The 17,524-nt window shown below is 40.2% G+C and overlaps 1 protein-coding gene across 1 annotated transcript in view; it reads right to left on the reverse strand.

The window, feature by feature from the left end:
- Window positions 1-398: 398 nt before the first annotated feature.
- C9H16orf71 (chromosome 9 C16orf71 homolog) overlaps window positions 399-17,524 on the reverse strand; it is a 36,503-nt gene continuing 19,377 nt past the window's right edge. The window contains exons 8-10 of the mRNA XM_036737383.1: window positions 15,241-15,330; window positions 13,028-13,378; window positions 399-607 (exon numbers count right to left, since the gene is read on the reverse strand). Coding sequence (XP_036593278.1) covers window positions 595-607; window positions 13,028-13,378; window positions 15,241-15,330 — 454 coding nt within the window. The 3' untranslated portion in view covers window positions 399-594. The remainder of the gene's footprint in view (window positions 608-13,027; window positions 13,379-15,240; window positions 15,331-17,524) is intronic.

The raw sequence follows: 17,524 nt of genomic DNA on the forward strand, positions 1-17,524 counted from the left end.
CAGTCAAAACTACAAGTCCTTCTGATTTTCTATTATCCTACTTGGAAATTAATTTAAATTCCCTTCCTCAACCTAGTGTTTCCTGGGCTGGTGGCTAGGTCTTCTGCTACTTCCCTAGCTCCTACACAGTCGGGGCCATGGTTAGATATGATGAGATGAAAGAGCATATTCAAATGTGTGATGAGCCATGGCTCAGGTTTCCTTACTTCTGGGAAACAAAGAAATCTACGTGATGACTGAAGAATGACTGCTGTAATTTGCTGCTCTCACATCCTGGCAGGTGTCAAAGGCTGTGGCATGTTTCCTTATTCGCCTGATATAGGGCAAACACATGAAAGTGCATCCATGCCATGGGAACGCAAGGCTTTCTTTGTCGATGAGAGTGGTTTAACAGCTTCTTCGTGGCGTGAGTGGTCACACTGGAGGGTTACAATCTTTGCCAAAGAATTTGAAATTCTTTCTGCTCCTTCCATGAAGTCGACTCATTTTGTTGTGCCAAGGGACTGACTTTATTGGAATTGCTTCTTTGAGAGAAGTTATGGGCTTCATGTTGGTGAGGGCTCTTGAAGGTTAGGCAGACAGTTACATTCCCCATTAGTTCTTCCAACTGCTGAGGAAAAGGGGACAAGAAACAACAGTGATAAATGGCTTTGAAAAAGGATTATTTTGTGTGCCTGTTGGCTTATGTCACAGACTTTTAGAATCACTATATAGGAAGGGATCTTAGGGTCATCTAGTCTAATCCCCCCTCCTGAGGTAGGGATTTCACACTGGTGAAACCCTAAGGTGTTATTCAAGGTTTTGCTCTGGGGTTTCCTTTAGATTTAAAATCTCCAATTCAACAGATTCCTTCACATGTGTGCCTTTGATTTATGTCTTAGCCTCTGCCTCTCCATCTCACTCAGAGACTGCATGCAATATGAGGAGGGAAAGGGAGAAAAGTAGTCTTTCTTTTCTAGTATTTCTCTCTAAGAGGCGCTTCAACTTTCTTTTCTTTTTTTAAATTTTTATTTTTAGTTTACAACATTCGGTTCTACATAATTTTGAGTTCCAGATTTTCTTCCCTCCCTCCCACCCTCCCTCTCCTAGCTGGCATGGAATGACATTGTGAACCTGGATGTTGGTTAAAGGAAACAACAGACTAGATAATAAAAAGAGTGTATTATTTATATATATTAATTCCCATAAGCATAGCCAACAGACATACATGTATGAGATTGAGCCAGAGAATGTCTGACTGACTTGTACAGAAACATGAACAGGTTTTATATTCTTTAGAACAATCACAATTCAGCATGTTACTTAAATTTATGATTCTCAGGTGTGTTTGACCATAAAGACAAGGATTTCCCTTAATGGAATAGATTGTAAATACAACAAATTAGATAGTTGTCAAAGTGTCAATTGGATTTGCAACCCAGGATCTCTGTGTTTAATTTGCCATTAACATTCCACAACATAGTATATGCCCATAAAATATTAAGATAAGGAAAAGTCACATAATTCAAGATAGTGTCTGGGGTCAAGGTTTTCACCCTTAATGGCCATGGACAGAGCAAGGAATGCACCATCTGGGTTTGTTGATATAAGATAGAGATATCTCTGAGCTTACTCAGAGAACAAAGAGACTGTTAGGATCAGGCTTTTCTTCTGGTTAAGTAGTTCAGGCCCTGAGTCTTATTGAAATTACAAAAATGATATAAAATAGTATAATATTTTCCACAACATATAACTTCCATGTATAACTTCACATTGAATTAATTTACACGCTAGTCAAGTTATGGAGAAGAACTGTGATCAATGAAATAAAAGAAGAAACAGGACCAAAAAAAAAAAAACCTACCCAAAAACAAAAACAAAAGGTGCTTCAACTTTCAAAGGTGTCCCCCTCCCAAAAAAGAGAAGAAGCATGGAGATCATTTTTCTGTACCACTATTTCCTGCCAACTTTCCCTTCAGGTTCTCAATTATTACTGCACATTAGTGATTGCCTGTACCTAGTGGCTTTAACATGGACCTTGATTTTGGAAGGAAAGCTTACATCTGCTCAAGTCTGTTGTGGAGTTGGTTTTAGAATATCCAGATTGACATATTGGTATCTTAACTGAAGCAGGAAAAAATTCAAATTATTCCCAGTTCCTAAAGGATCTACATATTTAGTTCATATGTTAAACTAGACACATAAATGAGCAGAAGCAAAATAAAACTTCAGGTTTGACTGTATGTACAGGCAGCTGATGAATTTGAAAGAAGTCTGCAGGCTCTTTCCCCTGCCAGTGAAAGATTGCCCTTCAGGGTCGGCAGAGTAGGCAGCAGCCTATGTGGTACATTCCCCCTCATCAAATCCTCTCCCATTTCTCCACCCTTTCCTCTATTTCCTTCTATTCCTCTCCCCCAGCCCCTGCCATATACACACATCACAAGGTTTTGGTATTTACCTCAAAGAGTTGTGAGCATCAGATGACAAAAATTAGGGATATAGTGCATTCTTACCACTAGGCAATATGCATATAAATGCTAATATAAAGTCCCCCAGTGCCTAAAATTGAACAGTTAAGAGGTTACACTAGCAGCTGTTGTTCAACTGTGGTCCAAAGAAGGAAATACTACTTGAGAACAGGGACTGTGACTCCCCATAGCACACTGCATGGCACTAGTGTGGACTCAGTAAATGTCTGTTGGATGGTGTAGCAACAATTTGGCTAGCAGCAGCTGTTGTGGGGTGTAAGACCCAACAAGACCAGCAACAAGAGCTGCCAGCACAGGTTCTTTAATCTGATTTTCTAAGCAAAGTAACTTTAAGGTGTTAACAATCTCACTTTAATTAAACATACAAATATCATTCACTTAGTTCAGGAGGAAAAGATCAGCCCTCTGAACTTCAAGGCAAATACAAACAGAAAATAACAAACATCAACAGACAGACCTTGTCTGATCAAATCATACTACATAGTTACCAGAGAAGAACCAATGGGTATGAGTTAGCAAAGCCAGGGGGCAGTTATGGCTTGCCCAGAGTCTAAACACTCCTTCCATGAGTGTGCCCCAAAAGTCAAGTGCCAACCTTGGATCTTATATACCTGGCTCAGGGTCCTGGGTCACTTGATTACCTCAGTGCTGAGAAGCATTCAAACAAAGAACAGTGAAAAATCCCATTTAGGGTGTAGGAAGTTAATCCCTAGTACTACAATGTACAAGTCAATGACTTCTGATCTAATCAAAGAAACAAAGGCCAGACTCTCTTCAAGGGCACTTGATTAAATAAGTGCTAAAAGAGAAAACAGTAAAACAAAGTCCCACCTACTACTACCCAACTACTGATACAGATGGACAGATGAGTTTCTCTGGATCTTGAAAGTCTCCCATGAAAATTCCACTACCTCTGGATGCCTCACCACCTAACAGTAGACTGGCAACTCTAGTTGACAACCAGAACAAGTTAGGAGAAGGAAGGATAGATAGTGTGTGGGAATCAGAAAGAGGATTTGAAACCGAAAAGGGAGGTCACTTAGTACTAAAGGCAAACATGGCTGCTGACTTCACAGCTTGTCCTGGGGCTAACGTAAGACCAACCTACAATAGCCAACAGGCAGCATTTCTGAGCCCAGCGTCAGTTATGCTCTTTGAATTTTCCTCCTTGCATTCAAAAAGCTTCTAGTGACTGAGATGAACACAAAGCATATTTGAAGTAGATTATATATTCTTGAGCTTATCTCTTCTACCAGACTGTAAGCTCCACATGGGCAGAGACTGCTAACTCATTCATCCTTCTATCCCTTTCTTCGCAGACTCTAGAGCCTCATAGGAGCCTCAATAAGCATGTTTGTTAAATTAGACTGTTTAATGATGACAGCCCCTGTTCTCTAAGTGGAGAAGACTTAGGACCTACAAGGGATGGTATTGTCTTGGCTTTGGTATCACAGAATTACAGAATTTCAGGATTAGAATGGACCTCAGTGGTCATCTATCCCAACCTGAACAAGGATTCTCCTGATAACATAACATAACATTATTCAAACTTTTCTTGCAACAAGAGGAAACATACTGCAATGTTCTTTATGGTCTTTTCTAGTTCTGAATTTCTGATCCTATGATGAACTTCTAGGGCAACTCTGGAATAGAATTCTGCCCTAATATGTATTCCACTTGTGGATAGCTCTAATTGTTAAGGTGTTTTTCTTTATGTCAAGCCTAAATTTGCTTCTTTGCAACTCCGAACCATTGCTTGTAATTCTACCGTCTAGGGCCAAACAGAACCAATCTATGCCTTCACATAATAGCCCTTCAATTATCTGATGACAATATTCCTCTTTAAGTCTTCTGTTCTCCAGACTAAACATCCAGTTCCTTCAATCATCTTTATGCAACATCTTATAAAATGAGAGGGAGAAAAGGCAATACCTGTCCTTTGCAGACCTAGTAGGAGGACCAAAGAATCATATATCTAATTCTGGAAAAGACCTCTGAGGCCATTTAATCCAACCCCTTCATTTTACAGATAAGGAAATGGTCCAGGTTGAAGCAACTCACAAAAGATAACATAGGAAGTAGCAAAGCCTAGAGTCAAGCCTAGTCCTCTGACTCCAGCCCTACTGACCTCCCTGGCATCCTTTAAATTCTAACTAAAATCCCATCTTTTACTGGAAGCCTTCCCTAATCCCTCTTAATTCCACTGCCTTCTGAGATTACTTTCTATTTACACTGTATACATCTTGTTTGTGCATAGTTGTTTACATGTTTTCTCTCTTATTAGAACGTGAGCTACTTGGAGGCAAGGAACATGATTTTGTCTTCCTTTGTATCATAGTGTCTGGCAAACAGTAAGTGCTTAATCAATGCTTGTTGACTAGCAGAAAAATTCTAGTGCCTTCCCTCTGTTAATTATTTCCTCTTCATCCCATATATAGCTTGCTTTATATATATTTGTTTGCATGTTGTCTCCCCCCTTAGATTGTAAGCTTCTTGAAAGGCAGGGACTCTCTTTTGCCTGTTTTTGTATCCCAAGCACTTAGCACAGTGCCCAGCAGAGCAGCTGCTTAATAAATGTTTATTGATTGATATCTTCTATGTCCTTTATGATATGTAATGGGAAGGCAGCATGGGGTAATGGAGAGAGTGCCAACTTCAGAGTCAAGAGGACTGGAATATGCTGATAGATCACTTAATCTCTTGGTAACATCTGAGTTGCAGAACAGTTGTCGATCTTAGGTAAAAGGAATTTCTTTTTTTAGATTAATTAATTTATCTATTTTTCAAAATTCATTTCCACAAGATTTTGAGTTACAAATTTTCTCCCTATCTCTCCCCTCCCCCCATCCCAAGATGGCATGTATTCTGATAGCCCCTTTCCCCAATCTGCCCTCCCTTTTATCTCCCCACTCCCCCCGCCCCACCCCATCCACTTTCCCCTTACTTTCTTGTAGGGCAAGATAGATTTCTATACCCCACTGCCTGTATATCTTATTTCCCAGTTACATGCAAAAACAATTTTTAACATTTGTTTTTAGAACTTTGAGTTCCAAATTCTCTCCCTTCTTCCCTCCCCACCCATCCTCCTTGAGAAGGCAAGCAATTCAATATAGGTTATCCATGTATTGGTATGCAAAACACTTCCATAATGGTCATGTTGTGAAAGACTAACTGTATTTCCCTCCATTCTATATCATCCTCCATTTATTCAGTTTTCTCCTTTGACCCTGTCCCTTTTCAAAAATGTTTGCTTCTGACTACCCCCTCTTCCAATCTGTCCTCCCTTCTATCATCCCCCCTCTTATCCCCTTCACCCCTACTTTCCTGTAGGGTAAGATGCCCAATTGAGTATGTATGTCATTTCCTCCTTAAGCCAAATCTGATGAGAGTAAGGTTCACTCATTCCCTTTCACCTCCATCTCTCTTTCATTATAACAACTTTTTCTTGCCTCTTTTATGTGAGATAATTTACCCCATTCTATCTCTCCCTTTCTTCTTCTCCCAATATATTCCTCTCTCACCCCTTAATTTTATTTTTTAGATATCATCACTTCATATTCAACTCACCCTGTGCCCTCTGTCTATCTATCTATCTTTATACATATATTCCCTTCAACTACCCTAATACTGAGAAAAGTCTCATGAGTTACAAATATCATTTTTCCATGTAGGAATGTAAACAGTTCAACTTTAATAAGTCCCTTATGATTTCTCTTTCCTGTTTACCTTTTCATACTACTCTTGATTCTTGTATGTGAAAGTCAAATTTTCTATTCAGCTCTGGTCTTTTCATCAAGAATGCTTGAAAGTCCTCTAGTTCATTGCAAATCTATTTTTTCCCCTGAAGTATTATATTCAGTTTTGCTGGGTAGGTGATTCTTGGTTTTAATCATAGCTCCTTTGATCTCCAGAATATCATATTCTAATCCCTTTGATCCCTTAATGTAGAAGCTGCTAGATCTTGTGTTATCCTGATTGTATTTCCACAATATTTGAATTATTTTTTTCTAGCTGCTTGTAATATTTTCTCCTTGACCTGGGAACTCTGGAATTTGGCTACAATATTACTAGGAATTTTCTTTTTGGGATCTTTTTGAGGAGTAGATCGGTGGATTCTTTCAATTTCTATTTTACCCTCTGGTTCTAGAATATCAGGGCAGTTTTCCTTGATAATTTCTTGAAAGATGATTTCCAGGCTCTTTTTTTGATCTTGGCTTTCAGGTAGTCCAATAATTTTAAAATTATCTCTCCTGGAGCTATTTTCCAGGTCAGTGGTTCTTCTAATGAGTTATTTCACAGTCTTCTATTTTTTCATTCTTTCAGTTGTGTTTTATAATTTCTTGATTTCTCATAAAGTCATTAGGTTCCATTTGCTCCATTATTATTTTTTTTCCCCTGGGACTGCCAAGCTAATGTATTTCAACCAACTACTACAGGTTTTCTTGCTTTAAGAATATCCAATATTACATGAACATCCAGATTGATGTAAACAGATAAAAACGAACTTGGTGGGTGATTCAGTAGGCTTCTTTGAAATAGAAAGCTCACCAAATAAATTTTAATTAAGATTCAATTTATTCACCTATTGTTTTGGGGAACACACCATTAAGGAAACAATGTATATAAGCATTCATCCCCTGCCTGTACAGCTTAGTGACAACTCATCTGCTTTTCAGATTTTTTTTTTGGCTCATAATTATGTCTTGGCTCTCAAAGAAAAATTTCCTGAGGTCAGACTTTTTGTAAACTTTTAGGAGAAAATGAGCTAATAGTGGCTACAAGGAAACATGAAGAATAAGATAGAATAATCATCCTTAAGAAAGTATGGCCAAATCTGGCCGTTGCTTTGTATACCAGATGTGAAGTTAGCAACTCTGATCTGACCAAACAGAGCAGAGCAGAAGCTCCATTCTAATTTTTAAGGAATTATTTTCTTCAGTGGTATTTTGGACATCCTTTTCCATTTGGCCAATTCTGTTTTTTTAAGGCATTCTTCTCCTCACTGGCTTTTTGTAGCTCTTTTGCCATTTGGGTTAATCTATTTTTAAGGTGTTATTTTCTTCCATATTTTTTTGGGTTTCCTTTAGCAAGCTGTTGACTCATTTTGCATGATTTTCTTGCATCCTTCTCGTTTCTTTTCCCAGTTTTTCCTCTGCTGCTCTTACTTGATCTTCAAAATCATTTTTGAGCTCTTCCATAGCCTGAGACCAATTCACATTTTTCTTGGAGGCTTTTGATGTAGGATCTTTCACTTTGTTGTCTTCTTCTGGCTGTATGTTTTGATCTTCTTTGTCACCAAAGAAAGATTCTATAGTCTGAGTTTTTTTTTACACTGTCTGCTCATTTCCCCAGCCAATTACTTGATTTTTGAGCTCTTTGTCAAGGTATGACTCTGCTTCCAGAGTGAAGAGTGCTCTGTCCCAAGATTCAGGGGTTTTGTGTTGTTTTCTGAGCTACTTGTAGGTACCTGTAAATTTTCAGTTCTTCTGAGGTGGTATGATCCAAGGAGGGATGTTTACTCCTCTACTGGCCTGTGCTCTGGTCTGTGAATGACCTCAAGCACTCTTTTCTGCCTTGGAACTGTTAGGAGGACTCTCTCTCCACAGCCACCACAAGCTCTGCAACACCAGCACTTTTCCTCATCCCAAGACCACAACCCAGATCCAAGCTGGGCAAATCAAGAGAATCTTACCTCAGCACCAGCAGAGATCCCTGCGCTCCTGCTCTGATCAGCTGCTTGATTACCCCCACCGTCTGTGGGCCTGGAGTTCCAGAATAGCTGCTGCTGCTACTGCCACCACCACTGCAGCCACCTCCACTGGCCTGGGGCTGGGTCCAGACAGTGCCCTTCTCTTACTGGTCCAACAGAGTTTTCCCACTGACCCGCTAAGTTGTCTTTGGCATTTGTGGGTTGAGAAGTCTGGAAACTGTTACAGCTCAGTGCTTTAGGGCCCTGAGGCCTGCTCCAACTGGTCTTCTCTGGTCTGGTCTGTGCCAGTGAGGCCCACGCTGGGCTGTGCTCTGCTCCCAGCACAGTGCGATAGACCCCTCCCAGTGACCATCCAGGTTGTTTTGGGCGGGAGACTTGTTTCACTCTATTATTTCATGTGTTCTGTAGCTCTAGAATTTGTTTAGAGTCATTTTTTACAGGTGTTTAGAGGGATTTGGGGGAGAGCTCAAACAAGTCCCTGCTTTTACTCTGCCATCTTGGCTCCACCCCAGGAATTTCTTTCCAGAAATGATGAGATCACAGGTCTGAGGGAAAAAAAAAACCTCCCCAACTTTGAAATCAGGCTAGATGGCCTCTGGGAAAGGTGTTTGGAATTCTTTTCTAATATATGTTCCCCAACTACTATGTCTACCCTGCAGAAAACTGTCCTACAAAGCCAAACCATCCTAGGAGACAATACTTGTTCTTTGGGTTAAAAAGCTTATTAGTGAATAAAAGACACTATCTCTAGAGGTAAGAGTTGATTGTTATCATTCCCAAGCCTCTTTCTATAAACATACTTTAAAAAAAATAAGAGAGATTGTCTGAGATATTGTTCCTATTTGAAGCATGCTTAACACAGTCCTTCTTTTGGGGGAAAAAAATGGATAGGGAGCAGAGTCAAAGTCTTCTCCAAATAAAAAAGTACTTTAGGTCTGTCTTCACCTCCCTGTAGTTTCCTTATTCAGGGCTCTTTTTTCCTCTTCAATTGAATAAGTGTATATTAAATCTGTATCATATGCAAGGCACTCTGTAGGTAGCCTCTGCACTCAAGTAGCTTATAATCAAATGGGGGAAATACTATCCACAAGGAATGAGACTGAACCTCTGGTTTTAATGATATAGGGAATTCCACGATGAAGAAACTCCCTCTGTCAACTCAAGTCAGTGTCTTGTAAACTAATAACTAGCTTAAGTGATTTGCCCAGGGTCACACAGCCAATATTATTCAGAAGCAGGACCTGAGCCCAAGTCTTCCTGACTCAGAGGACCAGCTCTCTATACTCTATGCCATCTGCCTCTCCTGCCATGCAAACCACATCTCATACAAAGGAGAATTGGGATAATGGCAAAAAAGGATTCAAACAAAGTACTTTTGGAAGTTTGAAGATGGAGAGATCACTTCCAGGTCAGGGCAGGGTGGATCAGGTACAGCCTTGTGTGCCAAGTGTTTCCTGAGTCTGGCTTAGAAGGAAGATTAACAGGTAGAGACTGGGGAAAGGGGAAGTAGTCTATTCCAAACATGGGGGACAGGGTGACCAAAGGCACAGATACTGGAGAGGGGTAGGATGAAGAAGGGAAATCGTTAACAGTGAGTGGCCCAGTTTGGCTGTAATATAGAGTATGAGAAAGGGAGTAGTGTGAAAGAAGGCTACAAAGCAAGGTTAGAGCCAGATTATTGGAGGCCTTGAGTGCTAGAATAAGATACACACACACACTTCATTCAGTCTGTAATAGGGAGCCACTAAGAGTTTATGAAAAGTAGAGTTACATGACTGGAACAATAAATTAAGATGAAAAGGCAATAGTAGGATGATGAATTGGTGAGAGGCTGGAGAGGGGAGGATGATAAATTCAGATTTGGACACATGGAGTTTAAGGTGCTTGCAGGACATCCAGGTGGAGGTGTCCAGCAGGTGGTTGGTTGTTTTGTTGGTTGTTGTCTATTTTTGAAGAGGACTAAAATGACATCACTATGCTAGAGTCAAGTTTTAATGTATCCAACCGTGGCTGACTAGACCAATACGAGCTTGGAATGTTCTACCACAAATCGGGCACAAATAATTCATGTGAACATTTGGGGTGGATTCTCTAAGTTTACCTATCTTGTGTTTCTCTTGAGCTGTTTGAATTCTGCTTTGCTCATAGAGCACAGCACTTTCTGTGATGTGGGCACACCATGCTCAGTGGTCCTGTGCCAGTGTCTCCCATGTCACATGATCAACTCCAAAGTTCTTAAGAGAGACTTTGAGAGTGTCCTTGTATCCTTCTGACCAACATGTGAACACCTGCCCTGTGTGAATTCTCCATAAAATAGCATTTTTGGCAAGCATATGTTTTGCATTTGAATGATGTGGCCAGCCCATCGGAATTGCCCTCTCTGAAGCAGAGTTTGAACGCCTGGTTTAAGAAAGGACCTCAGTATCTGGTGCCTTATCCTACCAGGTGATCTTTAGAATCTTCCTAAGACAATTCGAATGGAAGTGATTCAGTTTTCTGGCATGGCGCTGGTAGACTGTCCAAGTTTCACAGGCATACAACAATGAGGTCAGCACAATGGCTCTGTAGACCTTCAGTTTGGTAATCAGTCTAATACCTCTTCTCTCCCATACTTTCCTTTGGAGCCTCCCAAACACTAAGCTATCTCTGGCAATGCGTGCGTCACCCTCATTATCAATGTGTACATCCCTGGAAAGTACACTACCAAGGTAAGTGAACTTATCCACAGCATTCAGAACTTCTCCATTTGCTGTAACTGATGGTTCTAGTTATAGGTCCATTGCTCATACAAAAGCTGACAAATTTTCCAGGTTATATGGCAAGAGGGGGTTATCCCCCAGGAGTTCAAGGATGCCTTCATTGTCCATCTCTATAAAGGTAAAGAAAATAGATTGTCCTGTGACAGTCACAGGAGGGTCTCTCTCTTAGTCATTGCTGGCAAGATCCTTGCCAGAGTCCCCCTTAATAGACTGATCCTTCACCTGGAAGGTGGTCATCTACCTAAGAGCCAGTGTGGCTTGAGAAAGGGCTGAGGAATAGTCAATATGATGTTTGCTGTCCAACGACTCCAGGAGAAATGCCAGGAGCAGAACAGAGGTCTGTACACAATGTTTGTAGATCTGACCAAGGCCTTTGATACTGTCAGTTGTGAGGGCTTATGGAAAATTATGTCAAAATTTGATTGTCCTGAGAAGTTCATCATCATCACACATCAGTTTCATGACGGCAAGCTTGTCTGGGTTCTGGATAACAGACAGTGCTCTGTGCCTTCCCAGTCACCAGTGGAGTGAAACAAGGCTGTGTGCTCGCTCCCATGCTTTTTAGCACGATGTTTCCAGCCATGTTGTCAAATGCTTTCAATGAGGATGAACACGGCATCAAGGTCGGCTACTGAGCTCATGGTAAATTCTTCAATTTGAAAAGCCTATAAGTCAAGACAAAAGGGAGTGCTGGTGCATGATTTTCTGTTTGCAGATGATTGTGCATTCAATGCAGCCTCTGAAGCTGGGATGCAACAAAGTACGGATCAGTTCTCTGCTGCTTGTGCTCATTTTGGCCTAACAATGAACACCAAGGAAACAGGTGCCCATCAGCCACCCTGCACTACCCAGCAGGTGGGCACAAATATGGAAGCAGAGCTCTAAGGCGGAGGGGGAACTGAAGAAATACAGCTGGAAGTGACCCCAAAATAGATGACATTCATATAACATATTAAGGTTTGCAGAGCATTTTATATACATTATCTTATTTGATCTCTCCAATTACTTGGCTGTGTTCACACAGCTGGCAAGGGACAGGGATTGCTTCTGAACCCAGGTCTCTGCTGACTCTGACTTCCAGATCCTTTCATTACACCACACAATTGGAGCCGTAGCAATATAAGAGGCTGCCAAGGGAAAATGCGGATCGAGAGAGGAGGCTCGAGACTAAAACCTGGACAGTACTCACATTTAATATTGATGAATGAACGTGCTTTCAAAGTCAACAGATAAAAATGGCCAACTGTAAGCCAACATGGCAGGGAAGCCCAATTACCATCCACTAAAATCTGACCTGGTAACACTCACTGGTGATGCTACACTTCCTCTGCCCACTGCCCTTCTATCCCTACTCTCTCCTCATGTTTTCTGTGTCATCAAACCTAGGTCGGGTCAGGCTCATGCAGTTCCTTGGCAATAGTATTACTCGTGGTCATATGATTGAAGCAACATTCGCAAGCATCCCTAATCGAGAGTCCCAGAGCTGCAGCATGCACAGGAGAGTCCAGTGTTCTATTCTATTTACAGCAGTTCCTGATCTCTAAGAGCGTCTGGCTGCACGAGACACTTACCAGCTGAGTCTTACTTATTTATAAAATAGAGATGACAGCATAGGTATTAGCTGCTTTGGAGGGCTACTGTGAGCAAGGGCAGCTGGGTAGCACAGTGAATAGAGTGCCAGGTCTGGACTCAGGAGAATGTGAGTTCCAATTTGGCCTCAGATGCTTAGCTGTGCGACCCTGGGCAAGTCACTCAACCCTGTTTGCCTTAGTTTTTCATCTGCAAAATGACCTGGAGAAGGAAATGGCTAACCACTTCAGTATCTTTGACAAGAAAAACCCAAATGGGGTCACAGACAGTCAGCCACGACTGAAACAACTCAACAATATCATTGTAAGCAAAGGGCTTTGTTAATTTTAAAATGCCATATACCTGAGTAATTATCACTGTCGTGTCACAAGTGGAAGACATGGCCTGAGCCTTACTACTCTACAGATGCTCATGAAAAACATGGAATAGAGCAAACAAAACTCATAGGACTGGGTATCTAATAACTAGAATCCGCATTATCCACCTTCAAATTACTTTACCTTGAAGTTTCTCTTGTTTTATTCAGAGAGGTAGCCATCTCTACAATGAATTTTTCTGAATCTGGATTCTTGTCTATGCCCTTTGGATTTTCTCCTCTACCTTTGGCCTCCTGGCCTAGGAGAGGGAGGCATGTGGATCCCAGTGGCCTCACTGAAGTGTTCTGATGTGTCTCCCTTGTTACCACTTGTTGTTTTCTCTTGATTCCTGACTTGGCCACATCTTCAAAAATTTTAGCATCCCAAGTACCATCACCCTCTTGGGTAATTACTTTGGTTTCAGTGCCACATGACTGAGAGGTCTTCTGGAAAGTACGGAGCTGTTGTAGCAGGTAACTTTTCCCAGTTTGGTCCCTGGCAAGAGACAGAATCCAAGAAAAACAAGGACAAATCAAAGAAAAGCATCCTGACATTTACTTCATGGTTATTGAAGGGTGAGTAGCATATATGAGAAGGAAAAACATTTGATAGTTCAATTTCAACAACTTATTCATGTAAGGAAGAAAGTAGGTCATTCAGAAGGCTGAATGATAGCAGCTACGTGAATACAACAATAGGGACCCAGAATGCTAATAGTTGTCATTTAGTCAACAACATTGAATGGCTAGCATGTGCAGCAGGAGCTGTCTCACTTGTAGGGAGATTAGTTTACACCATCAGGGCCAACCCTGATTAGGCTGCCTAATGCCCCAAATTCTACCTTTAGAACTATTTGTCCCTTTAATGTAAGGCTGCTACAATGGGAAAATGCAATTTTCCACCAGAGGGGATAGTAACTTCAGATGTCATCAATCTTGGAATGATGAAAGTTCTGAAAGCAATTTTTGATAGGAAACTGGGGAGAGAGAATGAATACATTTTGGCTTGACATTAAAGTGGGCTGGAAGATGGAGCATGGCGTACCAGCAATAGGAGACAACAGTGTTCCAGGGGTATGAGAGACAAAATTCTTCTATTTCATAATTTTAAAGACATATTTCATAATTCTGCTTATATTGGATCCTGGATTATAGGAGTTTATAATGAAAATGAGAACATAGCTGTTACTCTCAAGAATTTTACTGTATGAATCCACAGACAAAACAAACACAAATGAAACTGTTTGAGAATATTATAGCTGTTGTTAAATCTACAAATTTAGGCAAGCACGTGCCCCAGAAATTCTTGATATGCCAGAATGTTATTGTTACGCATTTATATTTCTATACTGTACATAAATAATGTGTTTTTTGAAGGGTGGGGCAAGCCACAATTTGGGCATATCTAGATTGGGTATGTTAGTATATGCTCCCAGCACATGCTGTTTTTTTTACTGTGTTATTATGTACATTTTGTTTCCTTATAATTGTTCTCCAGGCATTTGATGTATGTATGTTCTGCCTTTCCCATGAGATTGTGAGGCCCTCAGAAGCAGGAATCATTCCTTCTACTTGTTTTATGCCTCCGGAGTACCTTGTTCAGAACTGGTGACATAGGCAGTGCTTAAAAAGATGCTTGTTCATTCATTTATTCAGTCACTTAATGAGTGAACAAGGGCAGAAATGCCTGAGACAATTATGTAAAATTCAACAGCGTAATAGTCAAGAATAGCTCTTGGTAAAGACATAAAATGTCACATATACTTGAAATGGGATGAATCTAAGTTGGAAAGTTGAGTTTTAGCAGGGCATTTTTATGTTACGTGTAACAAAACTGTTATGGAGATGGTTGTCAACAAGGGACCACTGCCAGAAACACTAGAGGAAGAAAAAACCTTCTACGTTAGATTTCAGCTATTATTAGAAGCTTCCACAAATGCTTGAGCTTATTTGAATTTTGTGCTACTGTCAGGAAGTGTACATGAGATACTCCAGAAAGCCTTTCCTTCTTTTGAGGTTCATTAGACTGGTACCATCCTGACAAAAAAAGGGGAGAACATAATATGGATTCCAAAGGGTCTAGAATATAAAGCAGGCATTCTTTGGAATGCTATGAATGAACCTTTACTTTAAAACACACAAAACATTTATGCATTAGAAGATAACTATATAATTCAAATATCCTTAGCAAAATAACTTGCCAGAAAGATGTAAAAGCAGGAAAGAGACAGCTTGATTTTCAAAGACCAGACTGATATTGATGTTGAAAAGAAAATCACTGATAGAGAAGAAAAATAAAGTCCCAAGATGCCATTCTTGGAATTTTTCAGCTGAATGAAAACCCTTTCCTTTTTCTACCTTGGGCCTTGCGAAATTTTCTCTCTGGATCCTTTGTCATCTCTCACATGTGGAGTTTCTTCCTCACTTTCAGTAGAGCTATCACTGGAGCTAGAAAAAAATGAAACATAAATTAGTTCTATCATCTTACAGCATGCCTGAAAGTGCTAGAACTTCTTACTGAATGAGTTAATACTTTTGATGTTCTGTAAGGGTATTCGACTGTGTTCTTGGTGAGGTGGGAAGGGAGAAAAGGGGGCAGCACAGGTATAAAAAGCCTTCAAGTGGTCAGACACATTTATTAAATAATTCAAAGCACGCTCTCTCTCTCTCTCTCTCTCTCTCTCACACACACACACACACACACACATTCATTTAGATCAAAAAGGGAACTGAATTGGAAATACTTCTTGGGGTAGGGAGTTCAGCAGTCTGAGCTTTCAGCCAACTGTATGTGTATGAATGTGCATGTGCAATCCTGGATCGAATTAATTTATATTTCAACTTGAAGTGATTTTCAGTCTATCTGATCCGTGTGTCTCTTTACTGAGATGAAACTGCTTATTTCAGCTCCTACTCTGCATTTTTGCAAGCTGTGCTTCTTGGTTGGATCTATTTTTTTAAATGAAATGTGTTCAATTTAAATTCTATAGAATCTGCCTCTTTGACATAGATTTTGCTTTTGTACTTGTACCAGATCCTATGCCCTCCTTTTCTTCCTTCCCCTAAGTAGTTCTGACAGCAATCAGGATGGCTCTATTTGCTGCCTTTTCAGAAATAAATAGGTAATGGAGTTCAATTATACCCTCTTTTACAAAATTACTTTTTGGACAATTTATCTGATTTTGGACAATTTATTTGATTTTGATTTCTTGGAAGAAGAAATTTTACTTTTCTAAAAAATTTTGTGAAAGAGGAAATACATCCTGGCATGGCTAGGTGGCATAGTGAATAGAGCACCAGCCCTGGAGTCAGGAGGACCTGAGTTCAAATTTGGCGTCAGACACTTGACACTTGCTTGCTGTGTGACCTTGGGCAAGTCACTTAACCCCAATTGCCTTGCCTTCCTCCCTCAAAAAAATAAATATAATTCCATTAAAAAAAGAAGAAACACATCTAGAAATTAGAAATCATATAGATGTGATTCTTGAGACTTAGAAGACATAAAAATAAAAGAAAGCTTGAAAGTATAAAAATGCAGGATACACAAAATAGAAGTTATCAGAATAGATGGAAAGGACATCAATTATACAAATGGTAGAAAGACCAAAATTAGCTTCTTTAGATACAATTGGCACTAGAAGTGAGAATAGATGGGGACATTCCAGGAAAAGAGCAAACATTCCAAAGATTTACATATCTACCTGAAATTTGCTCTTTGACAACAGTAATACCTTTGGATTTTGATGGTTTTTGATTTGCGATGATAGACACTTTAGAGCTGGAAGGTCTTCATCATCTCTCTAATAGGTAAGGAAACTGACCCCTAGAAAGGGCAACTCAGAGGCCCATAGTCATACCTGCCTGGGCAAGGAATGTAATTCTTCCCTTTCCACTATAATTATACAACATTGGCTCTTATTTGTTCCTTTTGCTTTTTAAAAAAATTTTACCTTTTATATTTGTTCCAATTTCATAACCCTACTTCCCATATTCTTCTTTTATTCAAAGAGCTCTTGATTTAGAGTCAGAATACCTGAGTTTCAATCTGGCCTGCTACTTTCATATTTTTGTACTTGTGTCCTCCATGCTTAGTACATAGCAGGCCCTTAATTAATGCTTGCTGATTGAGTGATTAAAAAAAGCAAGTGACCTTGGTCAAGTCAAAGCTTCTTTGGGTCTTAGTTTATCTGTTAAAAGAACAGGAGGGGGAGGGGAAGAGAGACAGATAAATACAAAGACAGAAGAGAGAGAAAGGAAGAAAGACAGAGAAAAAGAAGGCTGGAGGGAGAGAAAAGAGGAGATAGAAAGAGACAGAGAGAGTTGGACTAGAGGATCTTGAAAGTTCCTTCCAGCTCTAAGTCTCATGGTCCTAAAATATGACTGTTAAAGGTTGTAGTTTTATGAAATTAAACTGAGCATTCTTGTTTAGTTTTTTTGTTTTTTTGTTTTTTTTTTTTTTTTGTAGGGGAGAAGGGAAGGCAATTGGGATTAAGTGATTTGCCTGAGGTCACACAGCTAGTAAGTGTGTCAAGTGTCTGAGGTCACACTTGAACTCAGGTCCTCCTGACTCCAAGGCTGGTGCTCTACTCACAGCGCCACCTAGCTGCCCCTAAACTGAGCATTCTTGGTAGTGACTGTCTTC

Source organism: Trichosurus vulpecula, chromosome 9 (assembly GCF_011100635.1).
Source record: "Trichosurus vulpecula isolate mTriVul1 chromosome 9, mTriVul1.pri, whole genome shotgun sequence".
In the NCBI taxonomy this organism is placed as follows: domain Eukaryota; kingdom Metazoa; phylum Chordata; class Mammalia; order Diprotodontia; family Phalangeridae; genus Trichosurus; species Trichosurus vulpecula.